This window comes from Manis javanica, chromosome 1 (assembly GCF_040802235.1).
Source record: "Manis javanica isolate MJ-LG chromosome 1, MJ_LKY, whole genome shotgun sequence".
NCBI lineage: Eukaryota > Metazoa > Chordata > Mammalia > Pholidota > Manidae > Manis > Manis javanica.
Genome location: NC_133156.1, coordinates 21,156,091 through 21,169,056, shown reverse-complemented (window position 1 = coordinate 21,169,056; position 12,966 = coordinate 21,156,091). Strand labels below are relative to the sequence as shown.

The 12,966-nt window shown below is 42.4% G+C and overlaps 1 protein-coding gene across 1 annotated transcript in view; it reads right to left on the bottom strand.

The window, feature by feature from the left end:
• Positions 1-12,966, bottom strand: part of FREM2 (FRAS1 related extracellular matrix 2) — a 138,791-nt gene that overhangs the window by 18,187 nt on the left and 107,638 nt on the right. Inside the window, exons 10-14 of the mRNA XM_037012052.2 lie at positions 8,780-8,944; positions 8,036-8,218; positions 4,922-5,052; positions 3,127-3,285; positions 1,192-1,495 (exon numbers count right to left, since the gene is read on the bottom strand). Coding sequence (XP_036867947.2) covers positions 1,192-1,495; positions 3,127-3,285; positions 4,922-5,052; positions 8,036-8,218; positions 8,780-8,944 — 942 coding nt within the window. The remainder of the gene's footprint in view (positions 1-1,191; positions 1,496-3,126; positions 3,286-4,921; positions 5,053-8,035; positions 8,219-8,779; positions 8,945-12,966) is intronic.

Below are 12,966 nucleotides of genomic sequence, written 5' to 3'. Positions count from 1 at the left end.
GGATTATAATTTCAAGAGAACTATGTAATATGTAATTTCTTTTCTATTTGTATAAAGCAAGGGAAATAGGCAGTATTCATTAGGGTAGCAATAAAACAGAAGCAGGCCCAGCAGCTAAGCTGTTTTATTGTAGGGAGACTCATTTGAAGGCATTGTTTAATTTTTTTTTTTTTTTGTACCAACACAGTAGTTTGGTTTTAGGAGGAGTTTAAGAGAAACTTCAACATCATATATGTTAATCTTAATAAAAGAGCACAATTACTATACATGTTAGCAATAAATATTGAGCCTGAATATATAATGGTGAGAGGTGGTTCATATAACCTTTCTTTATGCAAAAAAATATACTTCTGAGCTATTTATTGTGTGCCCAGAAAGTTTTAGAAATAAGATCTTATATACAGTCTGTTATTTTAAAAAATCTAACTTAAAAATTCTTCTGTGGAGTGAAGGATCAGCTTATAAGGTGGATTTCCTGTCCCCTGAGGGCTATCTGCCGCGTCCTATTCTCCACCTGCGGTGTGTCGGGCTCAGCCCTGAGCTTCCCTTGTCACCACGAGGTGTGGGTGTTGGTACCTACGTCTCCACCCACACTGTCCTTCCCTCCTGCCCCCAGAGAACTCCTACCCTTCTAACGACCAGCTCGCAGTCGTGGCGTCGTGGATGCACCACACAGTCCGGATCCGGCCCCTGCGCACCGTCTGACTTCATCTCCAGGTCCCCCCCCCCCCGCCCTCTCACATCCTTCCTCACTTTTCTTCTTGTAGTTCCCAGAATATTCCACATCTTTTCATGTTTCCATGAGCCTCCACTGCTTCTGTTCTCTTCGAGATTCAGCTTAGGCGTCTCCTCTTTGATGAGATGTTTCCTGCCCCGCTCAGGGGAGGGTTCGCCACCCCTGCTCTTAGACTCCTGTGCCTTGTCCACCCAAAGACGTGTCCGCATCGTCAGCCCGAGTGTGCAGGACGGCAGTCTTGCCTTATTATTGCCAGCATAAAAATGCGGAATGAATAAATATTTGTTTCCTAATGAATATTTTTGTAGAAATGGATGTCCGTTTCTACAGGGTACTTACTTACAGGGTATTAAGGAATACCTGGGGGCATTCGATACAATTAATAGCCAGAAATTAGACCTTTATAGTGTTTCATGGCATTGCAGCAGTGTTCCTGGAAAACGACAATATGTTACCTTCCTCTGTGCCGATGGTCACAACAGGGCTCATGAGCTCCAGGCCTTCACTGCCGTCGGCACTCACGGCCCGAGCCGCACACTGCACCCTGGAGCCGGGTTGAAAGTATATGGAGTCCAAGGTGATCATCTTGGATGATGTAAAAAAGGTGTCCAAGTCCACCTCTCTCACGGGGCTGGTCACACCATCGGGGCCGGTGGGAGCGCTCACCAGCCATCGGTACCGGGTCAGAGTGTCGTTGATGTTCTCAGTCGCGCAAATCGAGCCTGTTTTGTCGTAGTCTGAATATTTAGGGTTGCAAGCCTATGGAAAGCAAGCACAATATCAGGGCCACGGTAAGAACGACGTGGGGCTACCCTGCCCACGTTCCGCCCTGTCTTCACCGCTGCCTTCTCCATTTCTACCCCCTGCTCACATCACTCTCAGATTTCTATTCAGGCTGCCACAGGTTTTATGAACTCTCTTCTTCCGCATCAGACGGCTTCTTGGACATTCCACCTCTACCCTGACACGTGTGAGGTTGTTCCTCGTCGCCTCGTGGACCCTGAGAGCGGCCGAATCACTCCTGCGTTCTTTGCTCCTATCACGCGGCTCCTCCCCCTGTAGCTCAGGCCCTTCTGCCCCAGCAGCACCCTGATGCCAGGGGGTCCCCCCGATGTCACCCTGTGCTCATGCCCTCCGTCTGAGCGAGAACTCCCTACGTCCCAACAAAAAGCCTACATTCCTTCACATGACATTTAAAGGCCTCTCTCTCTCCAGGCACCAGATTAATATTTCTGCCTTGTTAATTCAGTAAACATTTATTGTGCGCCTATTCTATGTAGGTCATCACACCAGGACTGTTACATAAAAATAATCTGTCCTAGATTTTGCTCGTGAGGAGTTGGTAATTCAGAATCAAGGGAAGGCGAGTGAAAGACCAGTGACGTGGCATCAGCGTGCTGGTCCTCTAGATGTAGCTTGGGTGGGAATCACTTCTTCCCGGAAGGACCTTCCCTTGCCTGACCCTCACTGCAACTGACTATTTTGACCATTAATTTATTGGCTATTGAAATCGCCCGACCGTCCCAAGCCTCCCCTCACACGTGGCGGCGGGGGCAGCTCCAGCCGGTCCCTATCATTTTCAGGATAAGGGTCCCATCTCGCCTTCCAGCCGAGTGACTGAGCCCCGTGGATCTTTCTCGTCCTTATTTTTAAATCCCTCATGGGCAGAGTTCATCCCTTTTTATTTTTCTGTCAGTGACAGACCCTGAGAGAACACATGATAACACGCTATATACACACCAGTTAATAAACCTTTGTTGGGTAAAGGAAGAAAAATGGGAGCTTTATATGATTAATGTTATAGTCTCGTTTCCAAAGTTCAGAGCTTAGACCTTGTAGTGTTTTCCTACTTTGAGCTTTTCATGACAAAGCCTGAGTATCTTGGCTGACTAACGCTTATAATTATTTTAAACGAGTATTTTACAGTAGCCCCTGTATCTGCTGTTCATTTCAGCTACCCGTGCCAACCAAAGTCTGGAAGCAGGTGATCCCCCTCCCGACTTCCTGCCGGAAGGTCAGAGGTAGCCTGACAGTAGGTCACAGCGCCTACGTCCCTCGGCTCACCCATCTCATCACCTGGACATTACCATCTCGCGTCATCACAGGGGTCAGCACAGCACAGGAAGGTATTCTGAGAATGGGAGACCACGTTTACTTAACTTTTATTACAGCATGTTGTCATAATTGTCTTATGCTATTATTAGTTATTGCTGTTCATCTCTGTGCCTAATTTACAAATTAAACTTTAGCATAGGCATGTATGGATAGGAAATACAGGGTCTGGTACTACATGCAATGTTGGGCTCCCACCTGGGGTTGTGGAATATATCCCCCCATATAAGGGGCAACTCCTGTACAATTTTCCTCCATTTGGTCAATTTCCCACTCACTGTGATACAGACGACAGGATAGCCAGACACGGGCCCGGCACTATCCCTGGCTCTGGAAGCGTCATCATAGCTCAGCAAGGAGGCGATCTGAGGAACGGAAGGGAATGTGGCGCCTGCCCTGCTGTGAATTTCTTCTATGTACACAGTGGCTCTGGCCATCTGGAAGGAAAGATCATTATCCATGGTCACTGAGATATCTGACTCTTGGTGTTTCTATCGTACAAGACAATACCCAAGATACTTGACAGGTCCCCAGCTCCGTTATGATGAGAACTGTGACATGCAGAGCCCTGCAGAGTGGCAGGCCCTAGGGGGTTTTCCCCCAGAACCAGGGCACTCTGCCTACTGGGTACAGTACCCGGGGAGGGTACCTGAGCCCAGGGCAGCCTGGGTTGGCCAGTGGCCCATGAGGTATTTGGGCTCTAAATGTTTTTTTTCTCCAAACTGTGATGAAGGAGTGCAATCTGTCTCAGGGTTGTGAAATGTAAGATCTGCCAAAAAAAGCCAATTAGTTGACAGGGGGAGGAAATCTGAAAGTCACCCAGAGGGAACAGACAGAGCCTAGAGGCCAAGAGACAGCATAGGCCGTGCTGGGGCAGATGACAGAGAGAGAGAGAGAGAGAGAGAGAGAGAGAGAGAGAGAGAGAGAGAGAGAGAGAGAGAGAGACGCTGCAAAGAAGCCGAGCCCAGCACAAGCAGCAGGCGGAGGGTGAGGCTGGGTCACAGACAGGAGAATCTGAGCACGTGCTGTGCGTACAGGGACAAGGACACCCTGCTGATAAATTTGCCTTAACTCTGGAATAACCTGCCAATATCCGAGTTATTTATATCACAGTTTCCAAATCTATATTTGCATGTGTATCTTAAAAGAAGCTTTCTTACTTGAGGTGATTTGAGTGAATCTCTGGTCCCTTAAAGAGTTTAATACAATGTTCCATAAAAAATAACAATAAGACACTCGCTTTTTATGTGACCATGACATCTAAGAGTTTATATGACAAATGTTATTTGCCCATACTGTTGAATTTTAAATATGGCTTTTAAAAAACGTCACTATAGCATAAATACCAATAAGTAGCAAATATCACAAAACGACAACAAATACTTAAGGAGAAAAACTCTCCAATTTGATTTCATATTAATAGTGAAACAAATAATAAACTAAATAAAGTTAAGCATAAATATTTCAGTCTGTTCCTGAGATGATTCAGTTTTAAAAGTTATTTTAGGTTTAAAGGACAAAATTCTATGGAAATTATGTTTATCTTAAAGAAAATTTGGTTGATGATTCAATTTACACTATAAATAAGCACAGAATAACAGTAGTAGGGCCATAAATTTTGGTCCTGGAGGATCTGGACATCAATTTGATAAAGGTACAATGAGCAGGTGGGAATTTTTAGGGTTAGCAAACTGCTTTGTAGCTTAAAATGTACGTTTTAATGAGTTGTAGCACTGATTAGTAGTCTCATCTTTGTACTGAGATGACATGTTCTCTCTGGGAGTTAATCCCAAATTCATTCATTACTGACAGAGGTAGGAAGGGGAGGTGGGCTGATGGGGGCTCAGGGACTCTAGTCCTTGGGTTTTGACAAACATGATTTCTCAAAGGAAGAAATAGGGATTTCTTGATCATGATCTAAAGGGAAGAAAATTTAGTTAGGAGGTGAAAAGTGATTATGCGCATCTCCTTTGTATAAGTCTGTACAAATCCCACTACTTTATTGCGATGCTTATATGCATTTTCCTTCATAAAATGCGGGCCGTGAATTCATGTCCACCTTCCATCACTTACCTGCGTCTCTGCGATCATATTTTCATCAGGCTTTAGGTGAACAGTGAAGGCCTCTCTCATCTCTCTTACCCCATCAAAGATTACTTCAATTTTAACAATGTGCTGGGTTTCTCCCTCTTTAAATTCAATTTCTACAAATGCAAAATCACAGATTTAAATCTTGTACGTACAAACATGGGAAGTTTTTGTCAAGCTCTTGACAGTGACTCACAATGAGAAACACATTCACATTGTGACCCAGTATATCTGTATGTGTGTGTGTGTTTGCGAATAAATGGAATAAAAAATTTCAGAGGTATGACTTAATCTTGTTACATGCATTTCACTCTAATATTTTCTATCCTACTATTTCACCTCATCTGAAGAAAATTCTAATCATAAGCTACTAACCTGGTTTGTTGACCCACAGTTTTAAAAAAATACCGAGTTATGGAACAATCAACAGTTCTAACACTGGGACATAAACTCACTTCTCATTTGCAGAATTGCCAAATCAATAGGATACAAGTCAAATGAACAGGATCCCAAGTATTATGAAGTTAGAAGAGTATTTACATTATGTATGTATGTGGAAGAGCTGGATATAAAACCGCTGGGCTTTTCTAAAATACCATATCAAATGATATGTTAAAAAGACTTGGTTGCTGATGTTAATCTTGGAAACTTAGTAACTTTTCTTTGGATAAATGTTAATGGTATTTTCCCCTTTCCCCTGTTCTTCCTACTAAAAAGAACTTCTCATTGTCATGAAAATTAAACCCAATTGTGAGAATCCTTTTTCAATCATCCATTTCAAATTCTTACACCATTAAAACTTAATTGACTTTATTGAACTCATGAGCAAGCCGCTGACCGTACTATACAACTTGGAAAAACTATGCAGTTGGTTTTACTATGCCTTTGAAAAACTGTCTCAGAAGAGCAATAAAGACTAGAAGGCATAGTTATTCCAACTACAGAAGACAGCAAATGCTGCTCTGATGTACTTGTAGTCCAAAATTATAAATATTTTCAAACGTGGCAGAAGAAAATGTGTCTCTAGTCTCTTTGTTTATCCTACTTCTATTTTTTTATTATTAATTATGAGGAATATTTTTTTTCTTTAAGACTGAGTTAGGAAGCCAGACACATCTTTAAAATTAGTTTTGTTTCAAGACACAGCCGTTTCCCAGGTTAGCCTTGACACGTGCTTCGGGTCCATTAGCCTTCCGTGCCTCCTTCCCCGAGGGGACTTCCGGTTCTTGTCCCACAGAATGAAAATTCTGCTGATTTTGTCTGGCCCACCATCTGTTGGGTTTGACCTGTCTGACGTTGCTTTAAAAATTAGTGTCTAACACTTGAAAACCTTAAAAGTCTGGGGGTTTCATAAAAAAATGAGAGTTTTTGTTTTTAGTTATTTTGTATTTCCCCAGCTGGCTCTGCTAGGACAGGCATCCTCTGCGGAAAGGACTTTCTGTTAAGGGACAGTCCCATCTCGCCATTCTGTCCTCAGATGTGCCCTGTTTTATTCACTTTCATTGCTTGTCTCAGCCCCTTGAACATTCAAGTCTGTAATCCCCGGTGTTATGCAAACACAATTTCTAAGAAGTTAAAAACCATTTATTTTAAATACTTAAATCATTGTTTTCTTACAGTATACTTGTCAGATGATACTGATAGGTAAAAATTTCTCAATCACTCTAGTCTCCGTCACTGTAGATGTTGTTAGTCCCACAATTTAAGCTTTTATTCAATATTTATTTTTTCTGTTTATTTGTAAAGGACTAGCCTCAAGTTGGATGATAGAAGGAGAAATTAGAACATGTTTCAGAAAAGATTACTGCAATTTTTATTATACACATTATAAACAGCATATTGACATTTATGCAATCAAAGGGACTGATTTAAAGCTACTTAACAGGCTGATTTGAAGTTATTTAACTTTTTTATGACTTCATTTGTCAGTTTACTTCATAGGTATAATTCTGTTTCTCTTTTAGCAAAATGAATTGTTCTATTTCTAAGAAAAACATTTTCTAAATATTGTCCATATTTAGAAAGTGTTTCCTTCATGTAAAACCTGCTCATTATAGAAAGATTTATGTTAGAAATAATTATAATTTCATAGCTCATCTTTCCTTTCCTTTTGGGTTGTATGTTATTTATTTCAAATATGTTATCATCCTTTATGCAGGAAATAATTTGATGATAACTTTGAAGCTCTATGACAGTTTATCAAACTTCTACCATATGTGCAAAGAAAATACTTTGTAGAAATATTTACAAGCTCTTTTGTAGAAGATGCTGTATTTTCTATTGTCTCATTAACTTAATTACTGACTGAGTAATACCTATCAGTCAGTTTCTAAGTTTTGCTCCCAAGTCAGTCAGTCAGTATGAATGCCTGAAGCTCTCTGATCATTGAGAGCTAATGACTGTGGTTGTGAGAGGTGGAGAACTAGAAAAAAGTGGAAAAGTAGAATTCCAAATAATTCACAAACTTAATTTTGGATATCACTTTATGTCTATTCTGTCAGTAGATGATTCATAGAAAGAGAGTGTAGAACTGATTTGTTTTAATTACTCATGAAAGTAAATGGTGAAATGGTCCAAAAACGCGCAGGAGAGGGACGGGTGCCAAGCAGCCGTAACAGGACCCTGAGGCCCAGGGAATTCCTGGCCTCTGAGGCTGCTGCTGCTCCAGCCTTTTACTGCCCTCCGTTCACACACTATTTCCCAGCCTGAGGTTTTAGACTGTTGGTGTTCTATAAGCTGAAAAAGGCTATCAGCTCAGCCATCATGCATATTTCCCATGGAACAGAATATTCTAGGGAAGTTATTATTTAATATCTGATTACTGTAATGAAGGTGAAAAAACCACTGTCCGTTAAGACTCAAAACAGAAGGTCCCCTAGCACATTTACTCAAAATTTCCCTAAATCCTAACACATACACCCTGTGAGTCAAATAAAGAGAACCCTGGAAATAAATACCATTGTCTTTATTTTTCTGAGGGTGACTAATGCAAAGCAGCGTCTCAGTTGGATGGCTCTCTTCTGTTAGTGAGTTAGGGCGCTGAGCTAACACACAGGGCGAGCCCCGCCCGCCTGCAGACAGGCCTGGGAACCCCCATACCTTCCGACACGGGGTGATAGTCTTCTCCCGAGGTGGCCGAGCCGTCCTTGGTGTGGACCCTCACGATGGAAACCTTTGAGGTGTCTCCGAGGCGAATCACTGGGATTTCTATCACCACCAGCTGTCCTGGGTCCTTGGGTTCACTGATGCTAAATTTGGTCTCTCCAAATTTAATAACAGGCTCTAAAATTGTGGGAAAACACAGACAAATTAGGTAGAAGGGATATGCTTTTTCTCCACTTCTAACGTTCCTTTCCATGTGGGAGGAGCTTCATTACCAGCACACCTCTGGCTCTGCTCTGTCCCCTCACCCAGCGGGGGTGAGTGTGTCGGGAGACACCGAGCATGTGCAGCCCAGTTTCTTCCCTGGGGGACAACCAGCCCCCAGAAGGGAGGTGCTCTGGGCCATCTCTGCGGGCCTTGCATCCGGAGAGCAGCTGCCGAGCACGGGAGGGGAGGGGGAACTGCTGGCCCAGGACCTCCACCCAGGGCCGTGTGCGGGGAGGTGGGGGTGGGTAGGAATGTTTGGGACTCAGCCTTAGATACCAACCATATTCTAGAACACTAACTTCCAGTTATAATGGTTTGTTTTGTACCTCATCTGTCTTTCTCATTGTCCCTATTTCTCAATCACTTTAAAACCCTAGTTGGAAAGAGGAGGTTATTGTCCAAGCCACCCCAAAACTTTCACATTGATGGACATCAGCCCCTCGTCTACAGGTGAGCACAGCGGTGGCTTCTTACTGTCAGCATCATCTCGGATCCGTATCAGAGTTTCATTCTGCTCGCCGACTGCAGCCCCAAAGGGCGAGGTGCCCCGTGCGGTGCCCAGGACCAGGCGGAGTTCCTCTGCCTCCTCATAGAGCTCGTCGTCCATCAGCTCGAGGACGCAGGGCTTTTCGGTCTCGCCTAGAACAGGAATGACAGCAGGTCAACCACATCGCAGAAGCCAGAAAGGACACTTCTGCAACTAGAACGTGAGCACCACCAGGGCAGGAGGCTGCTTTTCACCCTGCGTACGGACAGCGCAGAGCGCAGCGTCTGGAACACATAGAGCCCGCGATACATGCTGCCTGCACGAGGGGCTCAATGTTTGAACATAAGCCACGACAGACCCCTATTTGCACAGGGAATGCCTTTGATGTCTGTCTTTCAGTTCTGTCACACAACGTAGACAACAAGGGATAAAGAATAATGCCAAGTTTGTGCGTGAATCTCTAGCATTACGATTAGGGAGCAAATTCAGCACCTTTGTATTGGACGGTTATTGTTAATTTGACCACAGCACTGGTTTCTAATTCCATTACTAGATCAAAGTGACCAGACATTGTAAGGCTCTGAATACACTTTAAAACTGGGACATTTATTTCCTTTTTTTTTTTTTTTTTTTTTTTTTTTTTTTTGAGAGGGCATCTCTCATATTTATTGATCAAATGGTTGTTAACAACAATAAAATTCAGTATAGGGGGGTCAATGCTCAATGTACAATCATTAATCCATCTCAAGCCTAATTCTCGTCAGTCTCCAATCTTCTGAAGCATAACGAACAAGTTCTTACATGGTGAACGAATTCTTACAGAGTGAATAAATTCTTACATGGTGAACAGTACAAGGGCATTCATCACAGAAACTTTCGGTTTTGATCATGCAATATGACCTATAAACCATCAGGTCAAATATGAATATTCATTTGATTTTTGTACTTGATTTATATGTTGATCCCACATTTCTCCTATTATTATTATTATTTTTATTTTTGATAAAATGCTGAAGTGGTAGGTAGATGCAAGATAAAGGTAGAAAACATAGTTTAGTGCTGTAAGAAGGCAAATGTAGATGATCAGATGATCAGGTGTGTGCCTATGGACTAAGTATTAATCCAGGCTAGACAAGGGCAGCAAGACATCCACGGATGCAGAAGATTTCTCTCAAAGCAGGGGGGGTGAGGTTCTGAGCCTCACCTCTGTTGATCCCCAAATTCTCACCTGATGGCCCCCCTGCGACTGTGCCTGTCTTAGGTTGTTCCTCCCTTGAGGAATCTTACCCGTCTCTGGCTAACCAGTCCTCTTCCGGGGCCATACAGGGAAATGTAAAGTTGGTAAGTGAGAGAGAAGCCATATTGTTTGCAAAGGTTAGCTTTTTACTTCTTTGCAGATTTATGCCCTGTGGCTTCTATGCCCAGCACTTGTCTCGAGGTATCTTTACCACCTGGAGGAATTATGATACTCGGTAAATTCGATATGAGGCACGAATTCTATTTAAAGTTTGTAATTAGGAAGGAAGAAGAAAAGCTATAGATGTAGCATATGAAGGAAACTTGGGAGGATTGATTATTTCTTTGACATATCTTCTTGTATAGTACCTTAAGTATGTATAGGTTTTAAACTACTAACTAATTTGCACACACATATTGACATAATAGGAATACGGTGACATAAACAAAGCAAATCTATAATTACCAGCCATCTCCAGTGAAGCCAAGAAAACCATTTAGGCACCCTAGGCATTTGTGAAAATTTATCTATGATATGATGGATATTTTCCAACTGTACTTGAACCATCAGACAAATTAAAGCAGCCCATTTCTGGGATCTGTTCACATCCCATATGTTCTTTTAACCATAGATAGTCTATAGTCATGAGATTTTGGGGTGCTACAACTTGCACCCCTCCCAACTCCTGGTTGAGTTCCAACAGTACAGATCCAGTCAAATTCGTTGTCTCACTGTATGCACATGCCAGCCTAGACATCTCCCTCCTCCTTCTCATGGCAAGTCCAGGAGATGGTGGGCTGGATGCAGCCACAACCGCAGCATCGTCCGGATCCCTGTGGAGGCTTTTTGATGATCATCCCCCGGCACGAGTCCTCCAGAGAGTGCTGATGCCGGAAGCTCCTCCTCATATCGTATCTTAGTTCATTTTCTGGGTATCCAAGCTAGGCCTTGATCTTCTGCGTAGAAACAAACAGACCCTTTGCCCACACTTTGACATGCCCTCTATACCACTGTGCAGAACTCATTGGAGGTCAGCACACAGTAACTGCTTTTTTTTTTTTTTTTTAATTAAGAGAAAGGAATATTATCAGAAAAGAGTACCTCCATAGCTGATCATCTGACACCCTTTAAGTGATCAACATTAAGGATATTTAAAGCATGCGTTGATCTTTGATTTACCAATAGTTTTATCCTGTTAAGGAGTAATCCCCCTTTTCTTTCTTTCTTTCTTTTTTTTTTTTTTTAAATTTTTAATCTACACTTACCTGAAGAATACTATGTTTACTATGCTCTCCCCTATATCAGGTCCCCCCTAACAACCACATTACGGTTACTGTCCATCAGCTTAGCAAAATGTGGTAGAGTCACTACTTGTCCTCTCTGTGTTGTGCAGCCCACCCTCCCCTTTCTCCCTCCCCCCCATGCATGCTAATCTTAATACCCCCCTTATTCTTCCCCCCCCTTATCCCTCCCTGCCCACCCATCCTCCCCAGTTCCTTTCCCTTTGGTACCTGTTAGTCCATTTTTGGGTTCTGTAATTCTGCTGCTGTTTTGTTCCTTCAGTTTTTCCTTTGTTCCTATACTCCTCAGATGAGTGAAATCATTTGGTATTTCTCTTTCTCCGCTTGGCTTATTTCACTGAGCATAATACTCTCCAGCTCCATCCATGTTGCTACAAATGGTTGGATTTTTCCACTTCTTATGGCTGAGTAGTATTCCATTGTGTATATGTACCACATCTTCTTTATCCATTCATCTACAGATGGACATTTAGGTTGCTTCCAATTCTTGGCTATTGTAAATAGTGCTGCGATAAACATAGGGGTGCATCTGTCTTTCTCAAACTTGATTGCTGCGTTCTTAGGGTAAATTCCTAGGAGTGGAATTCCTGGGTCAAATGGTAGGTCTGTTTTGAGCATTTTGATGCACCTCCATACTGCTTTCCACAATGGTTGAACTAATTTACATTCCCACCAGCAGTGTAGGAGGGTTTCCCTTTCTCCACAGCCTCGCCAACATTTGTTGTTGTTTGTCTTTTGGATGGCAGCTATCCTTACTGGTGTGAGGTGATACCTCATTGTAGTTTTAATTTGCATTTCTCTGATAATTAGCGATGTGGAGCATCTTTTCATGTGTCTCTTGGCCATCTGTATTTCTTTTTTGGAGAACTGTCTGTTCAGTTCCTCTGCCCATTTTTTAATTGGGTTATTTGTTTTTTGTTTGTTGAGGCGTGTGAGCTCTTTATATATTCTGGACGTCAAGCCTTTATCAGATCTGTCATTTTCAAATATATTCTCCCATACTGTAGGGTTCCTTTTTGTTCTATTGATGGTGTCTTTCGCTGTACAGAAGCTTTTCAGCTTAATGTAGTCCCACTTGCTCATTTTTGCTGTTGTTTTCCTTGCCCGGGGAGATATGTTCAAGAAGAGATCACTCATGTTTATGTCTAAGAGGTTTTTGCCTATGTTTTTTTCCAAGAGTTTAATGGTTTCGTGACTTACATTCAGGTCTTTGATCCATTTTGAGTTTACCTTTGTATATGGGGTTAGACAATGGTCCAGTTTCATTCTCCTACATGTAGCTGTCCAGTTTTGCCAGCACCATCTGTTGAAGAGACTGTCATTTTGCCATTGTATGTCCATGGCTCCTTTATCAAATATTAATTGACCATATATGTTTGGGTTAATTTCTGGGGTCTCTAATCTGTTCCACTGGTCTGTGGCTCTGTTCTTGTGCCAGTACCAAATTGTCTTGATTACTATGGCTTTGTAGTAGAGCTTGAAGTTGGGGAGTGAGATCCCCCCTACTTTATTCTTCTTTTTCAGGATTGCTTTGGCTATTCGGGGTCTTTGGTGTTTCCATATGAATTTTTGAATTATTTGTTCCAATTCATTGAAGAATGTTGCTGGTAATTTGAGAGGGATTGCATCAAATTTG